Below are 24,247 nucleotides of genomic sequence, written 5' to 3'. Positions count from 1 at the left end.
AAGTGATAGGACTTAAGTGAGTGTTTGCATTCAAGTACAAGCGATTCAAGGCTCGACGTGTGGTTATCGACAAACCTATGGTGTGGACTACTCGGAAAGGTATTTTCCAGTGGCAAATTTGAACACGATTTTCGTCTTTCTAGCAGTATTTTGCCATTTTGGTCTGTTCATCCGACAGTACGATGTTGACACTGCGTTCCTTAACGTTTTTCTCAAAGAAAAAGTGTACATCTTTCCGCCCCAAGGTGTTGAAGCAAAGTCAAACCAAGTCTTTTAGGTTAATCGAAGTCTATATGGATTGAAACAAACTGCAGCGACCTGATTTAGGACGATCTCAAGTGTGTTTATCGATATGGGTTTACGGCATGTGTTTCAGACTCGTGTATTTTTATTCGTTAAGTTGAAAGATCATAGGTGTACGTGACCCTGTTCGTTGATGACATGCTCACTGTAGCAAAGTCGGTTGACCTGATCAACACGGTTACGGATGAACTCTCCAGTCATTTCAAACTCAAGATATTGGAAAACGTTATTCTTGGCAAAGACGTCGAGTACAAGCAGCGGTCGAAGAAGCTGAAAATAAGCAAAGTGCATGCGTGGTCAGAATGGTGGAAAAGTTCAATCAAGTTAATGTCAAAATTTAACAAGTGCGATGGACCAATATCTGAACAAGTGCAAAAGGAGTGATCCAAGAATGGAGAACCGTCCGTTTCGATCTCTTGTCGGATCACTCCTACACAATGACGATATTCCCGAACGCGCCTATGTGGCGAGTGGAACAAGACCCGACGTTGCATTCGCGGTATGCTAGCTAAGCCGGCATTTTGAACAACCAAGTAAGGAACATTGGAGTGCGGCTATTCGTATGCTGCGTTGCCTCAAATCAACTGCGACAAAAAGAATCTGCTATCAATGTCTTCCTGGAAAACTCGAACTAAGTGCATATGCGGATATCGACTGGGCAAGTAACAAAAACAACCGTCGTTCGACATCAGGCATCATGGTCATGATTAACAAGTCCCCAGTGATATTCTAGTCAAAGCTACAACAAAGTGTGGTACTCAGCACTGCCGAAGACGAATACGTGGCTCTATCACTATGCATTCAAGAAGTGCTTTGGACAAAGGGTTTATTGTCTGCACTGAAGATAAAGATCGATTATCCAGCCATTGTGCACGAAGACAACCAAAGTGCAATTGCTATTGCTAAAAATGACGGATATCAGAGTCGAGCCAAGCACATCGATTTCAGGTACCACTTCGTCCGTGACCAACTCAAGGCCAAGTCGATCGACCAACAACACATCAAATACAAGTATCAACTTGCCGATTTCCTGACCAAGCCGATTTCGAGGAAGAAGTTCCTGCAAATGTTGGCCAAGACAAACATGAGAAACCTCGCGTCGCGGGGGAGTGTTGATGATTGTCAATTAGTGGAAACCAAGCGTCGTGATGTAAAGTACAAGTGCGTATCTCTTACCCAGAACTGTGCGGAAGACAAATAGTGGGCACTTCGCAGTAACCATATGTTTGGAGGCTTGTGGATAGAAAAAAATTTAAATCCACATGCCAGTTTAGAACTTATCTCTCGTGCCGGACGTAGAGTCGGCAACGAACTAAGGATCTGAATTCACATTTTCTTACTCGGACACAAGTCTGCGAAACGCTTGCAAAACAATAAACCCTTAACATAGGATAGGGTAATGCCATAAAGGCATGGGCAAGCACAAATTCAATGTCAAGAGAAACCTGTCTCACCACCATCGCCTCTTCGCATAAGTGCTTCAAAGTATATTAACCAAAGCGCGATTTACGCGTGCTATCTGCGCAGTTGTACACCTGCACTGCTATGCATTATCTCGAGGCTTGTTGTACTGTAGCACTAACCCACGCAAAGCACTGTGTGTAATGGTACCTTGTTACAAGCTTTTTAAGTACGTAAAACTGTACGAGGCATATCATATTCTTTGTAAAGTAGAAATGTACTGCCCGACGAGTGCTAGGTATTGGTGGCTCAATATGTATACGATAAACACAGTCAGCGATGATATGACTGATGTGGTTCCTCGATAGATATTTTGCCAAGATGTCTTACCATTAGTCACTTTATACGATTGAGATCCGCGCTTCGACGTGAACATTGTATGAAGTGCAAGACACCATGTTGAATATGCCAAAAGCAGGCCATCCGCAAACAAGCAGTATCGGCTTATTGTGGTATTAGAGGTGCATTCGCGTCACCCCGACTATGAATATGGCATATCAAAAATGGTACACCGACAACTGATAAGACGTAACGTACAGCGTACAAGTCAGACGCAAATTTAGTTGCGCTGTTGGAAATCTCAAAATTTGCCTCATGAAAAGTGCCAGGTTATACTTATACTAGGCAAAGATGAACTGCAATTTTGCCATTTTTTGTGAGAATATAGTGACGACGTCGCGGTGCGCAAATGCATATTTGTATAAAAGAAGAACGGCATAGAACATAGAGCATGGAGCATAAAGCAAAGACCATAGAGTATAGCAGGTGCAATCTGATCTATCTGGGGACACACCTTATTGCATGTAGCCCCTTCGCCTGAGGTACAACAAAACTCAGTGCTTTCTTCGAAGATGCGGAGCACTGAGCCGCGGCCGAAGAAGGTACACAAGGCGAGATGTGTTTACATCTGTAAACAAGGCATCTAAAGGAACTGTGAAGCTGCTCAGAAAAAGCTAATCCCCCCTCATTCTCAGCATGGCTGAAGTTCATCGCCTCGGCTTCGCTCGTACAGCCCACATTTTGTTCCCGTAACATAGAGGGTGTCCTAAGCATCAAATGTTATGCTCACTGCTTCCTCGGATGAAGTAGGATGGACGTGAAAGCTCGAGATGCATGCTGCGCTCGTTCAGCGAGCTCTCAACTTTGGAAAAGGATCAGCTGCGATAAAAGTTCTCATCGCCGATTCCTAATCCGTAGACAAGAACTTCGAACACAACTGATATGCCTAGTTGGGTGGTGCGAATACTTGGTTCTGTATCACTCATCCTTTAAAAAACCTATTCTAGCGAGTTAATTATTGTAAAAACTGGTTTTTCCACGCGACATCTCAAACTGGAGATCGTACGAGTGGCGCGCTCTTGTTTCGTCCGGAAAATAGCCACATCCACAATTATCCCGACCTTTCTCTTCCTGGGGAAAGTGTACCGTCTCTTTTAGACCAGGATGCCAAACTTAACGGCCATGTGGTGTAAACAACTTTCCCCTCATCAGAACCATGCTGGGGCGCTCATGGACATGCCACATCAGCGCATTCTAGTGTTATCGCGTGTACGCGCTGCGCACACACGATTACACTACTTGCTCCGTTATAACTCCAAAGCCCGGGAAAGTTATGTTAACAACTAGCTACCTCTCTAGGAAGGAGCCATTTCTTTAAGGGCTGGATTTTGTCGACCTCGATCTCCACAAGGTACACTAAAGCCCAGTTCCTTCCCAATTCGCTGCCTCGTTTCTACAGGGACTTGACATTTTTTCGTAAGGGGTAAGTTTGTTTGTCTTTGCGTGGAAGCCCAACCCATCAAACCTCTCAGCCAATTGTGAAGGGAGCACGCAAGATGCTGAGGTTTTAAACCTTAAGAGAAAAGACGTCCGCGGGTAAGCTCATCAACTCTCGCGTCATTCTCAGCCATTCTCAGTAGAAACTGGCAAAAGGATTCCCTGCATATTCGAGCAAACGTACAAAGAGTATCTTCACCATATGAGTGTATGTGCCTGTCACAAGTACAAATCATGATCAGGTCACTTTGACAGTGAGATTTGGCGTCTTTTTCACGAACTTCCACCGGTTAGAAGCCCACAATTCCGGTATCAGCACTGCTGAAATTTCAAGATAGACCCAGTTGTGGCTCCTACATATCGCTATCAATCGCCACATTTTGTCTCTTCTGTGGGCCGACGCCTCTTGCAATGCCCAAGAAAGGCCGGTAGCTCTATTTCAATGTGGCCATGAGGACGAATCTGGTTTCGCCATTGCTGAATGCGACGAGGCAACAGGTGCTGAGATAGCAGTCACGTGCTAGTTTTGTACGTAGTCCGGAGAATCTTGGAGCGTAACGCAAGCGGATGTCGCACGCACGCATCCGTTTCGTTGTGATGTGAACACGCGTCATCATGAGATAGCACATCTAGAGAGCTGGGCAGAGTTCCAACAGATCACTACAGCGGAGAAGTTAAGATCGTTTGACAAGGCTGTGAATCATGCAAACTCCGCTTTTAGTCCACTTCGATAGCCACGGAACACTAACTCTGACATTTAGCCGCGATATTGCTGAAAATGTGATTGGCGGCCTGCTGTTTGGTCAAGATTATGAGTCGGTCCACCACACGCATGCACGCATTCTGTCCGTGTTTCATCGCACAGAGATGCGTCACCGAAAGAAGACGTCGAGGCGTTTTCTGTCAAGGTTTAGTCTGTCGGCTCAAAATGGTCTTCGGATTTGGTTTGAAATGATCGTCGTTCCAGAGTGTGTTCAGATTAATTGATGTTTTGAAGTCGCAAAGATCAGCTACTTGCAAAGCTGTAGTGAAAGCGACTGTGCTACATATATCCTGATCCTCGGCGCTAACAGTCTACAAGATATTAATGATGTCCTTTATGCTGTTGAGCGTACTTCATTTTGCTCAACATTGGGCACGCACAAAAATTGTCGCTTTTGGATGTTTGGATTCGCTTTTGCACAGGTTACGGAACGCTAGTCGACATCAACGAAATTGCCCTGCCGTTACAAACACAAAACAGCTGGAACGCTATTTTTCGAAGTGTAAGGCTCTGAATGCCATCAAGGAGCTGGATCGTGTCCATCGGTACTGACGGCGAGCGAATCATCCCTGGCAGACTTTTGGGCAAGCAAACTCCATTTGAGCAGGCAGCGACGTTCCCTTAGGTACGCATTTGATGCAATCTCAGCCATACCGCCAATGTCGCTCAAAGAGGAGTACAGCTCTCCGGCTGATAATACGATCGTGATGACTCTGACTGGATAAATCGTGTATCTAGAAGGCAGCAAAATCTTACGGTCTGGATGAAGAATTTGTGTGTTTTTGCTAATTGTCGATGCAACGAGTCCCAAAATGGGGTTAACAACAAGCTCATTTCACTGAAGCATGCTATTTTAAATGCCTGGCTAAAGGTTCTTTATAGTAGTATGATACAGTTGATGTTGTTCACTTCTGTTGTGGAGACTACATTGTGGTGTACGCTAATGATCTGGTCTTTAATCGCGACCAAAGCATCTTTGTAATTGATTCAATGAAGGCTCTTCCAGCGAGCGATACACAACAATAGAAATTTTTGTTGCCAATGTGTTTGTACGCGGGCATCAAGAGGGTCCTGGCTGTTTGCGAAGTGTGTTCTTCAGTGCCTTTACCGCTAGTTCTGCCTCATTCTCTGATCACGACTGCGATGATCCAGCTTCTCCGCCGGTACTACAGCGTGCCGGCCGGACACAAGTTCAAATAGACTAGGTCGAACAGGATTATCAATATTTTCCTGCTGCTTACCGAAGAGTGCCTGTACTTAAGAATACCTTAGATAACTGTTTGATCGCGAATTAGGGTTGCCGAGCGCTGTGCCAGAACAGATTTGCCTGGATACTCTAATTCAAGGCGGTCTGACTACCATGCTCCCGAACACCGCAAGGTTTATCGCTTACTGGATACGAGAACGACGAATATCACAACTCGCTGATCGACTTAGCATCGAAAGAGACCCCCGACTCTTACTAGTTTGACGATTTGAGCGCGTTACAGAGCAAGCAATGATACATTCAGACGCTTTTCCATAATAGCCCCAGGTACCACCCATTAGAGGCAGGTTGGTCCTTAACAGTGGGAATCGTGGGAATAGCGGGAATAATGGGGAATCTATCATGATTTCTCATCCTGGACTTTTTATTGGTTTCTCTAAGGACAGAAGACAATAGTTTACAATAAAATGATCCAGATACCTATATACGTGTTGATACATAAGTTACGCACGTTCATGGACAAGCGTAGTGTGATTTCTAGCTTCGAGCTCGCACTCCAAACTAATTGCTCGTTAATGACTAAAAAAAGGCCCTGCGCACAAACAAACAACCGCTTTCTTCCAGTGTAGCTCTGACTTTGGTGTGGTTGATACTTCATTTCCTTCAAAAGATGATCTATGATCATAATGTAAATCTGAAATAGTGTCTTGAATTTTCAACTTCTTGCAAGATCGCTTTATTGTTATTTTAAATCATTTCTCAAAATTAAATTTGTCATAACTTGCTAATTTCCGCCGCTTCTAAAGCACCGGCTATCTGTTAAACCTTTGTCTTTAGAATGTAAAACAATCCTTCTCGACAAAGTACATTTGGCGTGTTAGATTTGCTATCAGCAGCAATCCAATCACCCAGGATTTCGTCTGCTACACATTCGCAACGATTACTCATCTATTAGCGTGGCTGATGGAAATGCCATGCTGAAGTTGTGCCACCTAAATTCAGAGCAAAAACAAAAAGTTAATCGCATCCACACTCAAGTTGATGAGCTTTGCGAATACTGACAAGTAGGGGGTTGTGCAGCGGAACGACAGTCTCTATAGTCGAAGAAGTAGAAATCTTTGTATCCCTATCCAAATTCACTGGGTTATCGCTTTCGTCATCAGCAAAGACTTTGCTGACCACACCGCATCCCTCCACAATTGGAATTATTGAAGTCGGTGGCGGAATAGACAATAAACATGAGGTCACATCTTCACGAAAGCCACAATTACCATATTCTCCACCGTCGTTGTCTGGGCTCTCCCGAATCCAGTCGTCGTATGCCTTTTCATCGCATTCAAACTCCTGATCTTCGTCGACGGGATGCAAAGAGGCATATTTGCCAACAACATTAACGCCCAAAATCTTTTCCGGAATGAAGTCTCCGCATGCTGAGTAGTTTTGCATGAGTAACTTGGTGCATTGTCGGCCATTATTTTCTTGCAGCACGTGCACAGCCTCTGCAAACTCCATTTCATCGATACGAATATCATTCACAGCGACAATGTGATTGTCTGGACGGATCGTAACCCAATCAATGTCGTCACCAACGACAATGCCAATTCGTTTGAGCACAATTAATGGCTGGTCAGTTAATTCAAATTCCGGAATACTCTCCACCTCAACCACACGTTCATATAAAAACAATTCATATTGAAAAATTTCACCCACTGAAGCCTGCACCACTGCATTGCAGCCACTAGCGACTACTTTCCTCGACATTTTATTGATATCGCTCTTCACATACACAAACCGAACAGTACTGGTCGGTGGAATGTCCTTGGTACTAATAGTAAGTTGTCCATGTGCACCAGCAGGCACATAATGATACGACCCTGTCTTGATCTCTGTAGAGTTTTCTTCGGAAATAAGCACTTGAATATAATCTTTCACAGAATGTTGCTCTGGTACGTCGTACTCCACTGCATACAAGTATTACAATTAGTCTCAGATCATTCAGTGGCTTATTCACTTTATCCTACATGTAACAAACGATCCCTTTTCGACCTGTCCACCCATATCCAACTGTACGACACCACTTGGTCGAAATGCCAATAGCTTTATCGCATATGTACTTTTGTCGGTCATCTCATCTAAAGTTTCTTTAAGCTCTTGTGCTTGTGCCACCCACTCGGACATGTGTCCTCTCTGTAGTAAATCTTGCGGCAACAAACCGTAACTTTCTCTCATGGGTTTCGCCCCAGCATGGATCAGCATCTTGATAGCCATTGCATTCTGCACATAACATGCATGATGCAACGCTGTCCATCCATTTTCATCTTGATGATCGACATTTACTCTTCGTTGGAGCAACAAATGAAGAATCTCGGCTTCTTTAGGCATAAATTCCAGATCAGCGTCCTCCTTCACCTCGCTTACAGTTTCCTCAGCCTCGCTGTTGCTGCTCTCTTGGCTATTAGATTGCTTTGTCATGGCTGAAATCTCCTCGTCGCTGTCGCTAAAACCATGCGGATTATCAAATTCGTCACTTAAATTCCATTGCTCGCGCAGGTGCTTCAAGCTAGCAACGGCTAAAATCAGTGGCGTCCTCCCGTTATCGTCAGTGGCTTCAAGTTCCTCGTCTGTCGCTGTTTTGAGCAATCGATGTACCTCTACGAGGTCTCCGTACTCGCATGCACTGTGTAGCGTTACTGTGTTTCCCATCTTCGAATGAGGCACGTTCGGGAAAGTGCTAATCAATAATGAACGCTCCCGATATTAATTAACGTCCGACGTCGCGCCTGGCGCTTGCCACGTGTATGATATAGAATAGGCTTGAGCCAGTCCTAAAGATAGGGCAAGCACGCTAGATTATATCGCTTGACAATACAAAACGAATGCTACGCGTTCATGACAAGTGCGAGGACTGTATGCAAGTATAGATTGTTGAACAATAACAAGTGTGTTGTATACTGTGTAGTGTGCTTCTACGCTCTGTGTCGATACTGCCTGTGCTTATGGTGATGGCAATCTTGTTATTAGAGTACTATGTCTTCATGATGGAGTACTGGATGCCAGAATTTCAGCGATCTGTGGAATTTGTTGTGCTGTGGAGATTATTCGAAGCATTCCTTTTCCACTTTGTAGTGGGATGTGTGCTCGTTGCGTATTTTAAAGTTGTGCTTACAGGTACGAATGAGTGAACAGAAGAGTGTGAAATAAGGGCTGACGTTGTGTGAATTGCAGATCCTGGATATGTTACACCGACATTAATTCAATGCATGAAAGATGCGATGCAAGAAGCAATGGAAGAAGGAGGTGGCAAGACTCTACCGATGGTCAGCACCTGTCAAAAGTGTCATCTGCTTAAACCATTTCGGGCACACCACTGCAGCTTCTGCAACCGTTGTGTATTGAAAATGGGTATAAACAACATCTTGCTGTCAGATGTGGATGTAAATCTAATGCGCACAATTCAAACGCAGATCATCACTGCCCGTGGGTCGCTAATTGTGTCGGTCAAGGCAACTACAAATTCTTCTTCCACTTCGTCATTTATGCGTTCATTGCTTTATCTTTGTGCGTGAGGGCTCTTTTTGGAGATTTTCAGGCCGCTCTCTTCAGCGAAAATGCATCCCATGATGCCTCTAAATTTTCTGCCATGGCAGTTGTTGGGTTCGTACTGGCTGGTGCATTGGGAATTAGTCTGCTGGGTTTCATTGTTGTTCATTCTTACCTTTTGATCCACGGTGCTACGACGATTGAATGCCACGAGTACGGCCGTGCTTTTCCATTCAACCAAGGATGGAGGATGAATGTGAACCAAGTATTTGGCGAGACGAAAAAAGATTGGTTTTTACCGACAACGCCTGCTCAGAAGCAACGCTACGTTTTACATCCAGCGGAATTAAAACATCTCACAGCTGACATTTGCCTTGGCAATGACGAAGATGACACCTTGTTATAGGAAAAATTATCAATGATTGTTTCATAGTATTAGATTAATTCCCATTTCCATTCGTTCCAACTTCGAAGAAGCAACAAAGTGGGATAAATAACATCTCACTGAGATGGAACTTCTCCTGCGTGAAAGATAAGAGATACACTGTTTACGCAGTGGCGCTCGTTTGTAGGCGTCTTAAATCCTTCTCCTTTAAACACATGGCCCATGTGGCTTGACATTAAATAAAAATTAGTATGACAGGTAAGAGCGTTCAAGCTGAGTGGTCACTAAAGTTGACTCACCCGTCGCACTTGGCACACATAATTTCTGTACGATATCCATCAGCATCAGCTACCGCCTGCATCATTGGCATAATTTGGTAGTTACAACTTCACAATCATACTACTCATCATTAACACTTATAGTAGCCATCTGCAGCGCACCTTAATCGCGCCGGGGATGGCGTCATAGAAGGCCGGCCAGCCACACCCTGAGTCAAATTTGGTGGCGGACGTGTACACAGGGTTCTTGCATCCAGCACAAACGTAAACACCCGTTTCCTTATTCTTAATGTACTCTCCAACACCAGCACGTTCTGTGCCCTTGAGTCTCAATACTTGAAACTGCATGGGTGTCAGACGCTGCTTCCACTCCTCGTCCGAGAGTTTTACAATATTGTTATTAGTAGTTGACATGTTGCTGAATAAGGAAGTGCAAGTTAAGGCTGGAAATCTTCTACTTGCTTCGAAGGGTGATACAAAGTACGAGCGCGCAGCAGAAAGAGAGAGCAACGACTGCACCCACTTCATCCAAGAAGAAAGTTTTAAATTAACTTAAATTTAAGCGGGTTAGATAAAGAAATGTGACGTGTATTTAAGCTCACAACTTGTAATCGAAGACCTCCTTATATAAAAAGAGGCAGTATGGTCTTATCAGAGCTGGGGTCAAAGCTACAGGGTGCGCTGGCCAAGCTAAACCGCACGATTGTGGTAGATGATGAAGTGTTTAATGTATTGCTAAAGGAAATATGCGGTGCGCTGCTTGAGTCGGACGTACAGGTGAAGCTTGTACGCCAGCTGCGGGACAATGTCAAACTCGCCGTTAAACTTGAGGATACGAGCTCTGGTATTAATCGCCGCCGTCTAATTCAAAAGGCGGTAGTAGATCAGCTAGTTCAGATGCTGGAACCAGAAGCGCCACCTTATAAGATGAAAAAGGGCCAGAGCAATGTCATTATGTTTGTGGGTCTTCAAGGAAGTGGCAAAACCACGAGCATTGCAAAGCTTGCACACTATTACCAGCGCAAAGGCTGGAAGACTTGCATGGTCTGTGCCGATACATTCCGAGCTGGTGCTTTTGATCAGTTGAAACAGAATTCTACCAAGTTACGCATTCCATTTTACGGTAGCTACACTGAGGCGGACCCAGTTCGTATTGCTGAAGAGGGTGTGGCCCAATTTAGAGCTGAAAATTACGAGCTGATTCTTGTAGATACCAGTGGTCGTCACAAACAGGAAACAGACCTGTTTGCTGAAATGCGAGAGGTCTCAGCGGCCGTGCAGCCCGACGATGTCGTGTTCGTGATGGACTCGACAATCGGTCAGGCCGTGTACGATCAGGCTAGAGCCTTCCGTGATACGGTGAATGTCGGTAGTGTCATTATTACCAAATTGGATGGGCACGCTAAAGGTGGAGGTGCTCTAAGTGCCGTCGCTGCAACAGGCTCGCCCATTATCTTTTACGGTACAGGAGAACATTTTGCCGACTTTGAGGCGTTTAATGCCGAGAGCTTTGTCAGCAGACTCATGGGTATGGGTGACATTCGTGGACTTATGGAGGAAGTTAAAACTAGTGGGATGTTTGACAATGAGGAGGAGATTGTCGAGAAGTTCCAAAAGGGCGTATTTACACTGCGTGACATGTACAAGCAATTCCAAAGCGTCATGAAAATGGGACCTCTTGGCAAAGTTATGTCCATGATCCCTGGCCTTCCACAAGGTCTTAGCGACATGATGAATTCTGGTGGTGGTGAAGAGGAGGCATCCAAGCGACTTCGACGCTTTCTATTTATGATGGACAGTATGACGGACGCCGAGCTTGATGGTCTCGTACCGCTGTCGGATTCGCGCAAAGCGCGAGTTGCTCGTGGATCAGGCTGTCAGCTTGTGGAGGTTGATTTCCTCCTTAAATGCCACAAACAGTTTGCAAATGTCGTCAGCCGCGTGGGAAAAAGTGGTCTTATGAAGTCAGGCGACGCAGCGTTTGGCAAGCAAATGGCTCGTAATCCGAATGCAGTTATGCAGCAGCTGTCAAAGGTCATGGATCCAAAATTGATGGCGCAAATTGGCGGACCGCAGACTATGATGCAAGTGCTGAAGCAAATGCAAGGAATGGACAATAATGCACTAGGTGACATGGCTAAGATGGCGCAGGGAATGGGCATGAAGATGCCCTTTTAGATTCATTTGACTACTTTTAACTAGAATTAAAGCAGTTGGACGAGGAACATATATTCGTTGACTTTGACACATTGATTCATTGCGCTGGAAGGTACTTCTCACTGAAAGGCCTAAGAGATTGTTATTGGGGAGTCGTGAAAGAATTCGAAAGCACTTCATAAGTCGTCAGTCTAAAGCTATAATTGTCCATGAATATTGCATGATGTAACGCACTCCTTTGGTTTGAGCAAGTGTAAGTTTCTACCTGCTGCTAGACGGACGTAAATTGTGGCGTTCTGATCGGTGGATGCTGGTTTCTTTGATTATTGTATGCTGTTACTTGGAGACGTGAAAGAATTCGACGCGCCGTCGGTGATCGACAAGTGATTTAAAAAATCTCGCTTGTCCATGACACGCACATTGATCTATCCTATGCGTAAAAAGGTTCAAGATATTGCGACGGTGCAATTACCTTCGTTGGCAAATCAATTGCCTACACAATCTAGTCTTGATGGCTCGCGCGCTAATACTGCATCATGTGTAAGAGACACGCGTCTTTCATCACAACGCTCTTCTGCTACCGATTCACGCTCTCTTGATCGAGCTGCTTCTGTGGTAAATTTTGTTCAAGATTGTGCACGTTCCATCGCAAAAGGCCGACCACGCAAACGCAAGCTACAAAGATCGACTTCAAATTCTGCACTGTTCTCAGCGCCACGCCGAGGTCGCCGAAATGGTCTCGTTCCAGTTGCACGTGCAGACAGGATCACATACAGTCGCTGGTTTATCCAGCCTCGAGCCACTTGGAAAGTCCGATGGGATATCTGGATTGGATTCATCATCGCGTATAGTGTCATCCTCATTCCGTATCGTATCGGCTTTGGTATTGAGCTTGCGGTAAGGGCTGAATATTGCTACGATCTCTTCGCAATGTATACTGACTTCAGCTCGATCTCTCTTTTAGGCTTGGGAGCAATATCTTAACTATCTCTTCGATAGCAGCTTTGCTGTAGACGTGATATTAAATTTTTTCACTGGGTATTTTGAAGAAGACATTTTAGTGTTTGAGCTTCAGAAGGTTCGAAAGCGATATTTACGCAGTTGGTTTCTTTTTGACGTGGCATCGACTATACCTCTCGAGCAATTTATGGAAGTGATGACCATTGCATCGTCTTCACTGCTTACACTTAAATTGATTCGCATTTTTCGGCTATTTCGGCTGCTGAAACTCATGCGTTTGCTGCGATTAAAGCGTACAATGGAAGCCTTACAAGTTGACGCTCTTAATGCACATGTACTGCAAACCATCAAGAGCTTGCTTATGATCATTTTTATCATTCATCTTGTCGCGTGCGGGTGGTATATGTTTTATACGTGGGATCCCACGGGTAAGAATTGGGTTACGCACAGCGAACCAGAAGGCTTTGAACATCCATATCTCGTGAGCTTTTATTGGGTTTCAAATACCATGATGTCTGTAGGGTACGGTGACATCTACGGAGTTACGGACGGAGAACGGCTGTATTCAATATTTGTGGCCTGTCTTGGCTCCATAAGCGTTGGTATGATCATTGCTAATATACAAATGCTTACGGAGAACTATAATCCTCGTGGCAATATGCTGAAGCAAAAGCTACAAGATGCAAAGGAGTTTTTAATCAAACGGAGCATTCCACGACGTCTTCGACAACGTGTGATCTCGCAATTTGAGTTTCACTGGAGCCGTCGCACCGTATTTGATGAAGGTTTCTTGTTGCAACAGTTCCCAAAGAATCTTCAGTACGAAATTCTCGCGGCCTCAATGGAGTCGTTTGTCAAAATATTTTCTTTCTTTGGAATGACGTCGGTTGAGTTTTTTGTGTTTGCAATTCCCCGGCTTCGACCAATTGTTCTGGGGCCAGGCCAAGTTCTTGTTGATGCCGAAAGTGTGTGGGAAGAATTATATTTTTTGACATCAGGAATTGTGGAAACCGTGCAGTCGAATCTAGTTGTCGGTTCTTTGTCGCCCGGCGACATTTGCGGCATTGAGTATCTCGTTAACGCTCGTAGACGTTACACTCACACCTTTCGCTCCGCCTTGAAGACAGAGGTGTATGCAATGTATAGCAATGATTTGCTCGAAGCGATTGGAAAGTGTCCAGTGGCTCACAAATATCTTGAAGATCTCGCTGTCATTGTCGGAGAGCGATACGAAGAGTGTGCGAAACGTGGAAGGCGTGCACTCCAGCGAAAGCGCTCAGAGCGTACGATTCGACGCGAAGCCTTTACTAGGGGAGGGCCGTATCTGCACAAACGACGTCGCAAGTCAAATTCAACGATCAGTCTTCACACAGTGTCGTCCGATCTTATCAATAGAATGGACACGAGTGTTGCTGGTGATGACAGAGTGACCCACTGGTCTGTAATTCGGCACTATGCTAAAGCGAGAATTGCATGGGATATTGTCATGGGAATTTTGGTCTCTATTACGGCAATTACAGTTCCTTTTCGAATTGCTTTTAATGTACAAGACGTGCTCGCGTTTTATGCCACGGATCGAATTGCTGACGTGCTGTTTGTAATAGATGTCGTTCTTAGCTTTTGTACCACATACGTCGATGATATGGGAGTGGAAATTGTCGATCGCTATGAAATTCGTCGACATTATCTCAAAACTACTTTTTTTGTTGACGTAGCTTCCACAATACCCTTTGACTTCATTGTCGAGGCAGCTGCGACGGGCAATATTTTTGCATCCCTACGTCTCATTCGTACGCTCAAATTGATCAAACTGCTTCGACTCATGCGGTTGTCCAAATTGATCAAAAGAAATTCCCAATGGATGGCCGAGTTTGATATCAATGTTGACACTGTCCGACTTTTGAAATTATTAGCCCCCGTGATGATCATTGCTCATTATGTCGGATGCTTTTGGTATTATATATCAGCAGACCGACCTGCTGATGATGCTTGGTGGGGAATTGAAAATTTACATTTCGAAGATCCAGATTCGATCTTATCTAAGTATATCGCCAGTATCTATTGGGCAATCACAACAATGACAACTGTTGGATTCGGAGACATTTATCCTGTCAACAACCTTGAAAAAGGCTTTTGCATCTTGGTATTAATCGGCGGTACTACATTGTTTGCTTATGTAGTAGGTACTGTCATCGAAGTGGCTAGCAACTCCAAGAGCTTGATGAATCGAGAGCATAAGATGGTCCAACGAGTAAATGCTTACATCAAAGAACGCGGGGTATCGTCGGAATTTGTTGCGGCTTGTCAAGAGCATTTACGATTTGTGGATGCTGAGAAAACGTTTTTTGTCGAGAATTCGCTCTTTGACGCTCTGAGCTATTCACTGCGTAATGAACTTGTCTTGCATCTAAATGGAGGCATCGTGTCGAAGGTCCGTTTTTTCGACAAGAAACCAAAATGGTTTCTTACGCTCATCCTACCACGACTCGTACCACAATTTTTCATGGAAGGAGACATTTTGATCTATCAGGATAATCCTGTCAGTGGTATTTTCTTTATCATGAACGGTGCCGTAATTGCAAAAACGCGTCATTATGTTCCAGTGCCACAAGCACATGCGACGACACCAAGAGGCAAAAGCCAATCGATTAGTCCTATCATTGCGGATCATCACGGCTCAATTGCTAAGATATATGAAGGAGAATTCTTTGGGTACAAAGAAGTGTTGACGGAAACCGCAGCACGGTACAACTTGTATGCAATGCGACCTACAGGAACGTACTTATTACCGCGTGAATGTCTCGATGAATTTGAGGCCAAATATCCGCGAGTTATGGATGAAATTCGCTCACTGATTATCCAGTCGATTGCACGACAGCAGAAAATTGTACCTGGCTGGCACAATAATGACGCGATCGGACTCACCACTTTGGATCGAGATAGAGTCGCTGAGATCAATATAAGCCGCCGTGGGTGTGATGACGAAATCATTCGAGCAAGTGTGAATGGAGAATACATGCCTGCAAGAAGGCACTCGTCTTTTGCTAAACCAATTGGAACTACCTTTGAGAACCCAACTAACGCTGCTGCTGCAGCAGCATTCGCAGCTGGTGAAATCAAGACGAGTCTTTGCCACAACAATGACCAGGAACAAACAACTGTCGAGGTGATGGAGCACATGGCAGATATCAAACAACTGTCAAATCCATCATCACTTTCAGAAGTTCAAAATCCAAGAAAGTTTCCAATCTCGCTACCAGATCATTCAATACTTGGTGGGCCAGACATCGTACTATCTGATGCTTTAGTATCAGCCGAACGACCGGCTGTCTCGGCTTCATTTGTGTACCCGTCAGACATTAACAACACGATTACGAGCTCTGCTGGAGATTCAAATGTAGTCAGTTATATTGACTACAGTCGAAAAATCAATAGAAGTCAGCGTCAGCTTTCAGAACGCTACTTGTCCACGCGCGAAGATGAGGTTACTGAACTTGTTGATGATCTATTAAGCAAAGAAGGATTTAGGTGAGCTCGGACGACATCAAATTTCACGCAAAAAGTTACCAAAGGCACTGACGACGTACAACAGTTTTTCGTAGTGTAACTTATCAGTTAGTCGCAACCAGCTTTCTCCTCTTCATCCTCGTCATCTTCTGCATCGTATACAATCAATCGACTTGGGGAAAGAATAATGCACAAAATACCACGAGACGCGGTTGCAATCACAGAAGTCGATCCTTTGTTAGAGTGTACCGCAGGTAACGAAGCAACTTTTCTCCTTCGAAGCTGGTCAAGTTGAAACGTGTGACTTTGGTCGTGAATTTTGGCAGACTAACGTACAATTTTGGGCGTATCAGTATTCTGCGACAACAATGGCGTCGAAAAATATGATGATAGCATTTACCTCAAGAAAAGCTGCGGGATCAAAGCGTGAGAAATGAATATGATCGTATTGATGAAGATAAAGCCATCCTGACACATTTCAACAGCAGCACATGTCATTTAGCGTTGACAACATAATATCAACATTTTCCATCAGAAAACGTACTTTCAAGCACTTGGTCAGCATTTACATGATCGACGACGAAAGCAAGTCGTTCTGGTCTTTTATTTGATACATCTCCATAAAAATCAAATCCCTGGCAACTAAGTGATCTCAGAGAGTTTTTTGAAAAGCATATGACTGCCATTTCCCATTCCAAGCGAAAAGGTTGCGCGTGTACAGAATCTACCTGTTTCACCAGTAGTAAATCACCCGATCGTAGTCGAAATCCAATTAAAATTGTAAAATCACAATCAGAAGTATTCTGCATCGGTCCAAAATGTTTTAAGGCGTGCCAATCTACAGCCTCGTCATCACTTTCCTCATCTTCATTATCCTCTTCTTTTCTCTTGTCTTCAACATCATCCAAGTAATCAAGATTCTTTGAGCGGAAAGGTTGACGAAAGCGAATATGGCATTCCTCAAAGCTGGTGATGCAGCCAAAACATCCACTATTTTCCCGTACAACCGATCTTGCAAGTCTTCCACCGATCGCATCAAGCATAGTGAACCATGTTTCCTGAAGACTGTGAATGAGGAAAAGGCAACCTGTCGAGGTATTCATCACCTCATTCGTCTGTGTATTTGATTCCATTGATAGGTGTTGTGACACTGAATTTCCAAATGTAGTTTCAACTGTATATACACCACCATTCTGTTGATGTTTTCTAAATTCTTTTGCGACTTGAGCCGCGTGGTCTAAGAAATCGCAAAGACGCCGCAGGTTTAAAAGCGATTTTGTACCGGATGAACCTCCCGCGTCGCGAGCATGAGAACTTGTGTTTCCTTCGGATTGCGAAGAGCTTGTGTGAAAACGAATACGCTCGAGAATCCATTGAAAGAATAAAGAAAAGTCTTGGCGAGTCTCGTGTAGCGCCAGCGTCAGTGTCTCCATTTCCACGAGAAGATTCTGCGTGATCTGCACCAGATCATCCAGAGCATCTACTTTGATACCGATTGCGTTCACATAAGTCTGTGAATCCCACTTGAGATGACCACGTAATTCCGACACAAGAAATAGGAATTTGACCAAGTCACTCTTCATATTTTCATCAGCAAGCACTCTTACAATTTCACATCCATCAAATAGCGCTTTTTGCATGCGATGTACGCTCTAGCATACCAAGAGTACTGCAAGTTAGTTTTTTTAATGATGCTTCCCTGCAGATTATTCTTACCATCTCTTGAATATCTTGCGCAAAGTACTGGGCTAACGCAGGTGCAGTAATACCAGTCACAGCCAAGGACAGCATGTCTGCTTGTGGTGAGTCCTCGCAAGCGTACTTCTCATAGAGTGGCCCCATGAGTCCAACCTTTAATTCAAAAAGACGCATAGCATTTTTCCATTCCGTGACCATTTGGCGACCACCGGCAAAAATTTTCGTCACAATTGAGTGATTACGATCAACTGTACTTGCCACGAAATCCATGTCTTCATAGATAGACTGGATTGCTTTCATGTTTAAAGTGAGCACCCGTTGTATCTTTTTTCCTGACTGGCCTTCTATCGCGTTATCCTCTAGCTCGTTCGTCTGACTGCGAAATACAATTATAATCAACAAGACGGAAAAATCCGGGGCAAGATTCACCTTTTCAATACAAAAACCATTCGACTCCTCCCGCTGGTAACCCATTGTTTCCATAACTCTATACTCTTCCTCAGTGAAATGTTTGCTCACATCAAAACGCGTCATCAGCACTCTTCCATACCACCATAAAGCAATAAATCCTTTTTCATCTGCACTGACTAAAACTGTTTTGTCAGCTCTACTTTCACTCTCCAAATCCTCTAGAAAGCGAGTTGATCGATCTTGAAACTGAACTTTAGACTGAGAGTTTGAAGCAATACTTTTTCGACATCGCTGGCTATTTTGTGCGTCAAAACCGGAAACTTGTACACAGATCCAATCCATTGCGGTGATAGAACTTGTATGACAGAAACTACTGCGTCTTTTTGGTAGACTTTCTCCTGACTCTATCTCATAAATTGCCACATTTCCTTCGTTGCCACCAACAGCAAGTTGAAGACCATCGGGTTTCCAAACCATTTTAACCATTTCAAAGCCAACATCTGATGGTTTAATGTGTAGCAACTTCTGCCATGAGGTTGTACGCTACATATCATCATTAAATACATTGCAAAAGATTGACACGTTATGTATAAATGACGCACATGTACAAGAAGATGATGATCGAGAGTAAGAACTGCAATTAAATCCATAGTAGGGCAACAAGCTACCGCTAATGAGCTCACAAATCGGTCTTGCAGTGCTACAAAGGCGCAATTTGACGCCATGGTCGTCTTGATACTTTTTAAAATTTAGTTAAATAACTAAAAGTATTTATCAGGTTTTTAGTTCTTTTAGCGTTAATTTGTAGCTGTTTAAGAGTGGGCTATCCCAATTTTGAGCAACATCACATAAGTAAATAAGTGTAAGCCATTAAATTTTGCTATCCTATTAGTTAGTTAAGATCAGAGCGATGTTTCTTTAGTCTATTTAAAAATACAATCATTATCAGCTAACCTCCTACCGTGCGAAAGCTTGGACTTCATTAACTTGTTGTATGCCGCCTCCAACACCGGATTTCGCTTCTTTTTTAAGTTTTTCTTTCCACGAATTGGCTTATGAAGACCATGATGGTCTTCAAGACACCACGTAGTAAATTTTTCTTGCATTTCATTGTGATAGTGGGTCACCTTCTCAATATCTTCCAAATAATCGATAAAATCGTGTATGTCGTGAATGTTGAATGAGCTCCTTCGCGACTCATGGGTATTTTCTCTTAAACGATTACGATCGTCGTTCATTATCGCACAATTCACAACGCCACTGAATAAGAAGACGGCAATAGCAGCAAGAATGATGTCATGTGGTCGCATGATCAAAAGTGGAATTGGTGCTGACGTGATTGCTGCAGCGCAATAGTTGGAATGAGGATGCGGAGACAGGCATTACTTAGGTCGCTTAGACTATCGCGAACAGGATGTAGTCTAATTAGATTCAGGGTTTAGCTAATCAACAAGAGCTGTGCGAGACCAGACTGTCGTCTCAGAGCTGATTAGATTGCTTCTTTGGATTTGCTTTAAATGGGTTGAGAGAATGGGCCATAAAACGGCACTTTAAATACTGAGTATTTAACCGATCTATTTACGCTGTATTTTAAAATTGCTGCACATTTTATCACCATTTTGTCTCTTTATCAAGACGCTCATGGGCTGTTCTTCCGTAAGTCTTGCATGTGAGTTTGAGCAAAAATATTTCGCGTATGTTCTTCGCAATAATCAAGTGGTAGATCAGGATAAATGCTGCCAGAAAATTTTAAGACAGTGGTATGCTTCACATTGGTCGTGTTAGATTATTTTATAATAAAAGTATTGTCTGAACTGTTCAGTTTATAAAAAATCTAGCAGCTTGTACGCAGGACTGCTCACCATTTTGAGAACGAGATGATAACGCACACTTGAATTGAGATGTAGCGACTGCAATTATGGAGGGCACGTTGAGTTCAGATGTAGCCATCAATATTTTAACAACTAAAATGGGTATTTATTTCAGAGAAAGAGTTAGCTTTTTAGAGCAGAGAATGGATTAGCTAAGCCTTTTTATGAGCAACATGGCTTCTGCGTGTAGCCGACCAGACGACCGGGGTACGAACCCGCTCATAATCAAGTTACATCGAGGTTACATTCAGGATACCTTCTCATTTTCGTTTTCAGTGTCACCATCTCCATTGAGAGCGTTGCGATGATGCTGGATAGGGCTTTACAGGTGCATACAGAGACAGTAAAGCGATAGTCGAGTGAAAAGTATTTTAGTGAAGAACTCAATTCAACACAAAAGTTTGCTCGCCATGCAGGCTTGAGAGACTTTGCGGGAGTTTTGCAATCAAGATACTTCACATAAATATGTGTCAATCGCGATGGAAGCGACTTATAAGGTACAAGATCAAAAGCACAATAAGTAGTCAATGCAACGATAGTCAACCAAACTTGCGAAAAGAGCTAGTGTAATAGGAAAAGTGATCAAATCGGAGATTTGGAGTACAACCTCTTGAATAACAGCGATAGAAACGTGACACACGCGGGAATTGCAGACGTGTCATTTTCCACATCGGAGAGCTATGATCGTTGATAGAGTAATAACTAAGTCGACCCCATTCCAAATTAAATCGACGATCCTTTATGAGAACTTTTGCTGCGCAAGGTCTGAAGCTGAGTCCTTAGACTCTCTTGAGGAGCTCACTGCAAAAGCTATAGGCGAAAAGAAGATTAGTATGCTGAAATCAGATAGAGCTTGCTAATCAGATTGCTCTGAATTGCTAGAGTCTGTAAAAGTTGTGGCACGGTTAAATGAGCCATATGCATTGGCAAGAACGTAGACAACGAAGCAGCTTGTCAAAGCCTTATGTTTCAAATGTAAATAAAGCACGCGGAAACCCGGTTTTGTCGCGTGATCGATGTCCAGGAAGCAGCATGGACAACTTTATACGGACTAGACGAGATTAAAATGCAATGGAAGAACGAAGCAAAGCTATTACTTTTGATTGTTAATTCAGTCTCTTGATATGTGGTCGGAATTTCTCAAGAAAAAGAGAGGCTGCTTTAGTGTTCAATGTGTATATAAGGCTCTCTGAAATAAATAGGGGCCCGCATGAAGTGTTCGCGCTTGAACAATACTTGTGAACGAGTCGCGTAAAGTTGAGAAAAGTCGTCTACTAGAAGAACTGTCCCCAGCAGCTGCAGCATTAATGAAGTAGCAAAGAGAATGATATGGCATCATGAAGAAGGCTAGACGAATGCTGCAACAGCTGGGGTCTCATTTGACTGGTATACGGGGGCTGTTTTCTGATCAACAGCCACTAGAACGCCGCAAGAAAGTGAGAATTGAGATCAAGAGTACGTCCTTACGCGTTTATGTTTTGGAGTCACAATCCGTGAAGTTCATGCAGTCTGACGAACAAAAGTGGTGGTGGTTGGATGTCAGGCCTGAGAGTGGAAACATGTATGTACATAATAAAGTTTTGACGCTCTAGCAGCCTCAAACTCGACCCGTTATCGACGAGCAGATCCAGCGAGACTGACATGGTTTTTTTACAAAAACATGGCATGAAACCATCTTTGACCATACTTGGAGTGACACGGCAAGCAATTAGTGAAGCAAAGATCATGTTTCCATGTGCCATCATTCAATCCTTCAGCAGGGTCACGCAATTAGTTCATTATCAACAGTGTTCCAGATAACGACGACCACTTCTAAGCCGCCGTCACCTAAAAATATGAGACGATAGTGAATTTATGAATGCCGATGATCAACCATTAGGCTACGAACAAGACACGATGCGTCATGCTGGCTGAAGGCAATCAAGTCTGAGTTGAAAAAGCATGAGTAAACGACATCAAAGACGGCGAGAATATGCGCGAAGAAGCGAAATGGACCCATACAAGCTCTCATAAACAGGCTTGTTGCCAGTCGTTTCAAGCAAAAAGTTTAATGTGATGTTTGTTTGAAAATGGCGGCAAATATGCATTTGATAGACGCCGGCTCTGCTTTTTGAGACAGTAGTTCTTATTAAAAGCGTGCGTGGAGACGGAGTTGTGTCACAGTACCACAATCTGTCTATAAGTCGTTGTTGAAAAAACTTGCAGCTGCAAGATTTTTCAAGTCAAATCGGCACCTGGGACCGTAATCAAGATGAAGAGCTCGGTGACGCCAAGCTCACTTTATAAATGTATTTACGTTATGATCAGTCAATCGAGACGCTTATTGTAATACAAATTTGCTTGGTATGATAAGAAAATCGAGACATGGATTGAAATTTTGGCTGTCAAGGATGCAGTGCGAAATGGGATGCAACACAAGTCCAGACACTTTTGTCCGAAGTGCTTCGGTAACCAACGAAAATATATTTGTTGAGGCGTGATGGCTTCACTTGCGATTTCTTACGAATCTAGACGAAAACTTGGCCTCATTCTTACAATGATACCATGAAGTGCTAAAAAAGGCATGTATAACCTTTGGCTAGAGCTTTTTGATGCGATTAGTCTAGCACCTGGTTTAATATCAGCATACTGTGGTCCTCACTACAGCACAGAAGAGTATACTTTTTAAATGCAAAAAAAAATCATTGGGATGTGTACCGTGCTCTAAGGCTTCGAATATGAAGAAGAGGAGCGACTTTCTGGAATGACAACCAAGAGGTAAGTATATTGAATTTAAACAAAGGCTTATAGTGGGATCGGAATGATAACCGTATGATATGGAAACAGAAGTGCTGGGCTCATCGCAAAAGGTCTAAGAAGTGTACAGATGTTGATACAGAAACGAGCGCGTAGAGGTCATTCTTCTCACCACGCACGTTGTCACTTCCCAGATGTATCATCTGCGCTTGGAGCAGCAGCATTCAAGAGAACCCATATCTTCCATGAAGGATGTACTATGGTACTGGAAGCTGGCGAAAGTGGCGTTGAGTATCAGACTCAGTCGACACCTCATTCTTGACTTTGCAAAAAACGGTGCAGACGTCGAGGTAAATCCCATCACTTCAAGCTCCTGTTCCTTACAGCTCTCTCGACTCAATAAGTCAACTGTAACAGCTATGGAACGAGGAGACTATTCACCGCATATTCGGTCCCCAACACTTCATGAAAGCGCGCGGCGATAAGCGACTTCGCTTCTTCTCCAAGGGGGGTGATGGCCGCAGGTACTTCGGGTCCTAAGCGGCCAGCAACTTTGCCGGAGTGGAACCTCAAGCTCACACGACTTCTTTGAATATAAGTCTACCTTCCAATTCATCAGATGCCAATAACAGACCTAGTGTACCCAGTGGCATACCGAGGTTTTTCGTGTAAGTGGTCGGCTTTTGCTCATCGAGTGGTGCCAGCAGATGTCGACCCCCCGCGTGGTTCTCGAGAGCTATCTCAACCGTGGTGGTACGTCGACTCTCTCCGAGAGTAACGGCGGGCCTTCGAGACTATGACGAGCCAGATTTTTGGCTCGCTCTCTGAGCCTCGCCTTCGTAATGCCCGGTTGGAGTCGCTTTCGGTGGCCCATATTCGTGTCACTGTCTATAAGCAAAGGGTAACTCAGCTTCAGGCGATGATAAATGCTATTTTATCTGCAGCAGAGCTCTTCATGTCCGACTGGCTTGTAATCATGATTGTGGTATGACTTCAGTAAGTTCACACAGAATGTTGAGTGTGTTCGTATTCTCTTTGTGCTGTTGTGATATTCATACGAAACCTCAATTACTTTTTGCTACTACCATGAATGGTCCGATGTAACGCGGTCGCAGCTTGGTCTTATAGACCAAACACCGCATATGTAAATATCAATGGCATGAAAAGCGCAAAATTCGTGTGGGTTGTACCTGT

At 43.8% G+C, this 24,247-nt stretch overlaps 8 protein-coding genes across 8 annotated transcripts; 5 read left to right on the top strand and 3 right to left on the bottom strand.

Moving 5' to 3' along the window:
- Window positions 1-1,369: 1,369 nt before the first annotated feature.
- On the top strand, window positions 1,370-1,627 carry PHALS_08700 (uncharacterized protein; the record flags this gene model as incomplete). Its single annotated transcript, XM_024724097.1, has 2 exons — window positions 1,370-1,464; window positions 1,519-1,627. 2 exons carry the CDS (start codon window positions 1,370-1,372, stop codon window positions 1,625-1,627), a joined length of 204 nt encoding a protein of 67 aa, XP_024575008.1.
- Window positions 1,628-6,454: 4,827 nt separating this feature from the next.
- PHALS_08699 (Ankyrin repeat-containing domain) lies at window positions 6,455-8,213 on the bottom strand (the record flags this gene model as incomplete). The annotated part of the gene is made up of 3 exons (XM_024724096.1): window positions 6,455-6,502; window positions 6,573-7,471; window positions 7,532-8,213. 3 exons carry the CDS (start codon window positions 8,211-8,213, stop codon window positions 6,455-6,457), a joined length of 1,629 nt encoding a protein of 542 aa, XP_024575007.1.
- Window positions 8,214-8,386: 173 nt separating this feature from the next.
- PHALS_08698 (probable protein s-acyltransferase 14-like) lies at window positions 8,387-9,456 on the top strand (the record flags this gene model as incomplete). Its single annotated transcript, XM_024724095.1, has 4 exons — window positions 8,387-8,406; window positions 8,470-8,678; window positions 8,736-8,912; window positions 8,975-9,456. 4 exons carry the CDS (start codon window positions 8,387-8,389, stop codon window positions 9,454-9,456), a joined length of 888 nt encoding a protein of 295 aa, XP_024575006.1.
- A 95-nt stretch (window positions 9,457-9,551) lies between these two features.
- PHALS_08697 (methionine-r-sulfoxide reductase) lies at window positions 9,552-10,127 on the bottom strand (the record flags this gene model as incomplete). Its single annotated transcript, XM_024724094.1, has 3 exons — window positions 9,552-9,663; window positions 9,735-9,790; window positions 9,876-10,127. The coding sequence occupies 3 exons, from the start codon at window positions 10,125-10,127 to the stop codon at window positions 9,552-9,554; spliced, it is 420 nt and encodes a 139-aa protein (XP_024575005.1).
- A 228-nt stretch (window positions 10,128-10,355) lies between these two features.
- On the top strand, window positions 10,356-11,891 carry PHALS_08696 (signal recognition particle protein srp54; the record flags this gene model as incomplete). Its single annotated transcript, XM_024724093.1, has 1 exon — window positions 10,356-11,891. The coding sequence occupies one exon, from the start codon at window positions 10,356-10,358 to the stop codon at window positions 11,889-11,891; it is 1,536 nt and encodes a 511-aa protein (XP_024575004.1).
- A 387-nt stretch (window positions 11,892-12,278) lies between these two features.
- On the top strand, window positions 12,279-16,362 carry PHALS_08695 (potassium sodium hyperpolarization-activated cyclic nucleotide-gated; the record flags this gene model as incomplete). Its single annotated transcript, XM_024724091.1, has 2 exons — window positions 12,279-12,767; window positions 12,835-16,362. 2 exons carry the CDS (start codon window positions 12,279-12,281, stop codon window positions 16,360-16,362), a joined length of 4,017 nt encoding a protein of 1,338 aa, XP_024575003.1.
- An 83-nt stretch (window positions 16,363-16,445) lies between these two features.
- On the bottom strand, window positions 16,446-19,756 carry PHALS_08694 (Anaphase-promoting complex (APC), subunit 4; the record flags this gene model as incomplete). Its single annotated transcript, XM_024724090.1, has 8 exons — window positions 16,446-16,664; window positions 16,738-16,805; window positions 16,882-16,972; window positions 17,066-17,140; window positions 17,342-17,989; window positions 18,054-18,989; window positions 19,049-19,146; window positions 19,408-19,756. The coding sequence occupies 8 exons, from the start codon at window positions 19,754-19,756 to the stop codon at window positions 16,446-16,448; spliced, it is 2,484 nt and encodes an 827-aa protein (XP_024575002.1).
- Window positions 19,757-20,959: 1,203 nt separating this feature from the next.
- On the top strand, window positions 20,960-23,219 carry PHALS_15327 (uncharacterized protein). The gene has a single exon (XM_036407374.1). It carries the CDS (start codon window positions 21,655-21,657, stop codon window positions 21,907-21,909), a length of 255 nt encoding a protein of 84 aa, XP_036263082.1. The 5' UTR covers window positions 20,960-21,654; the 3' UTR covers window positions 21,910-23,219.
- Window positions 23,220-24,247: the final 1,028 nt, after the last annotated feature.

The sequence above is a fragment of the Plasmopara halstedii genome (assembly GCF_900000015.1).
Source record: "Plasmopara halstedii genome assembly, contig: Scaffold_323, whole genome shotgun sequence".
In the NCBI taxonomy this organism is placed as follows: Eukaryota; Oomycota; class Peronosporomycetes; order Peronosporales; family Peronosporaceae; genus Plasmopara; species Plasmopara halstedii.
The sequence above is the reverse complement of the archived record's forward strand: the minus strand, read 5'-3'. Positions and strand labels throughout refer to the sequence as shown.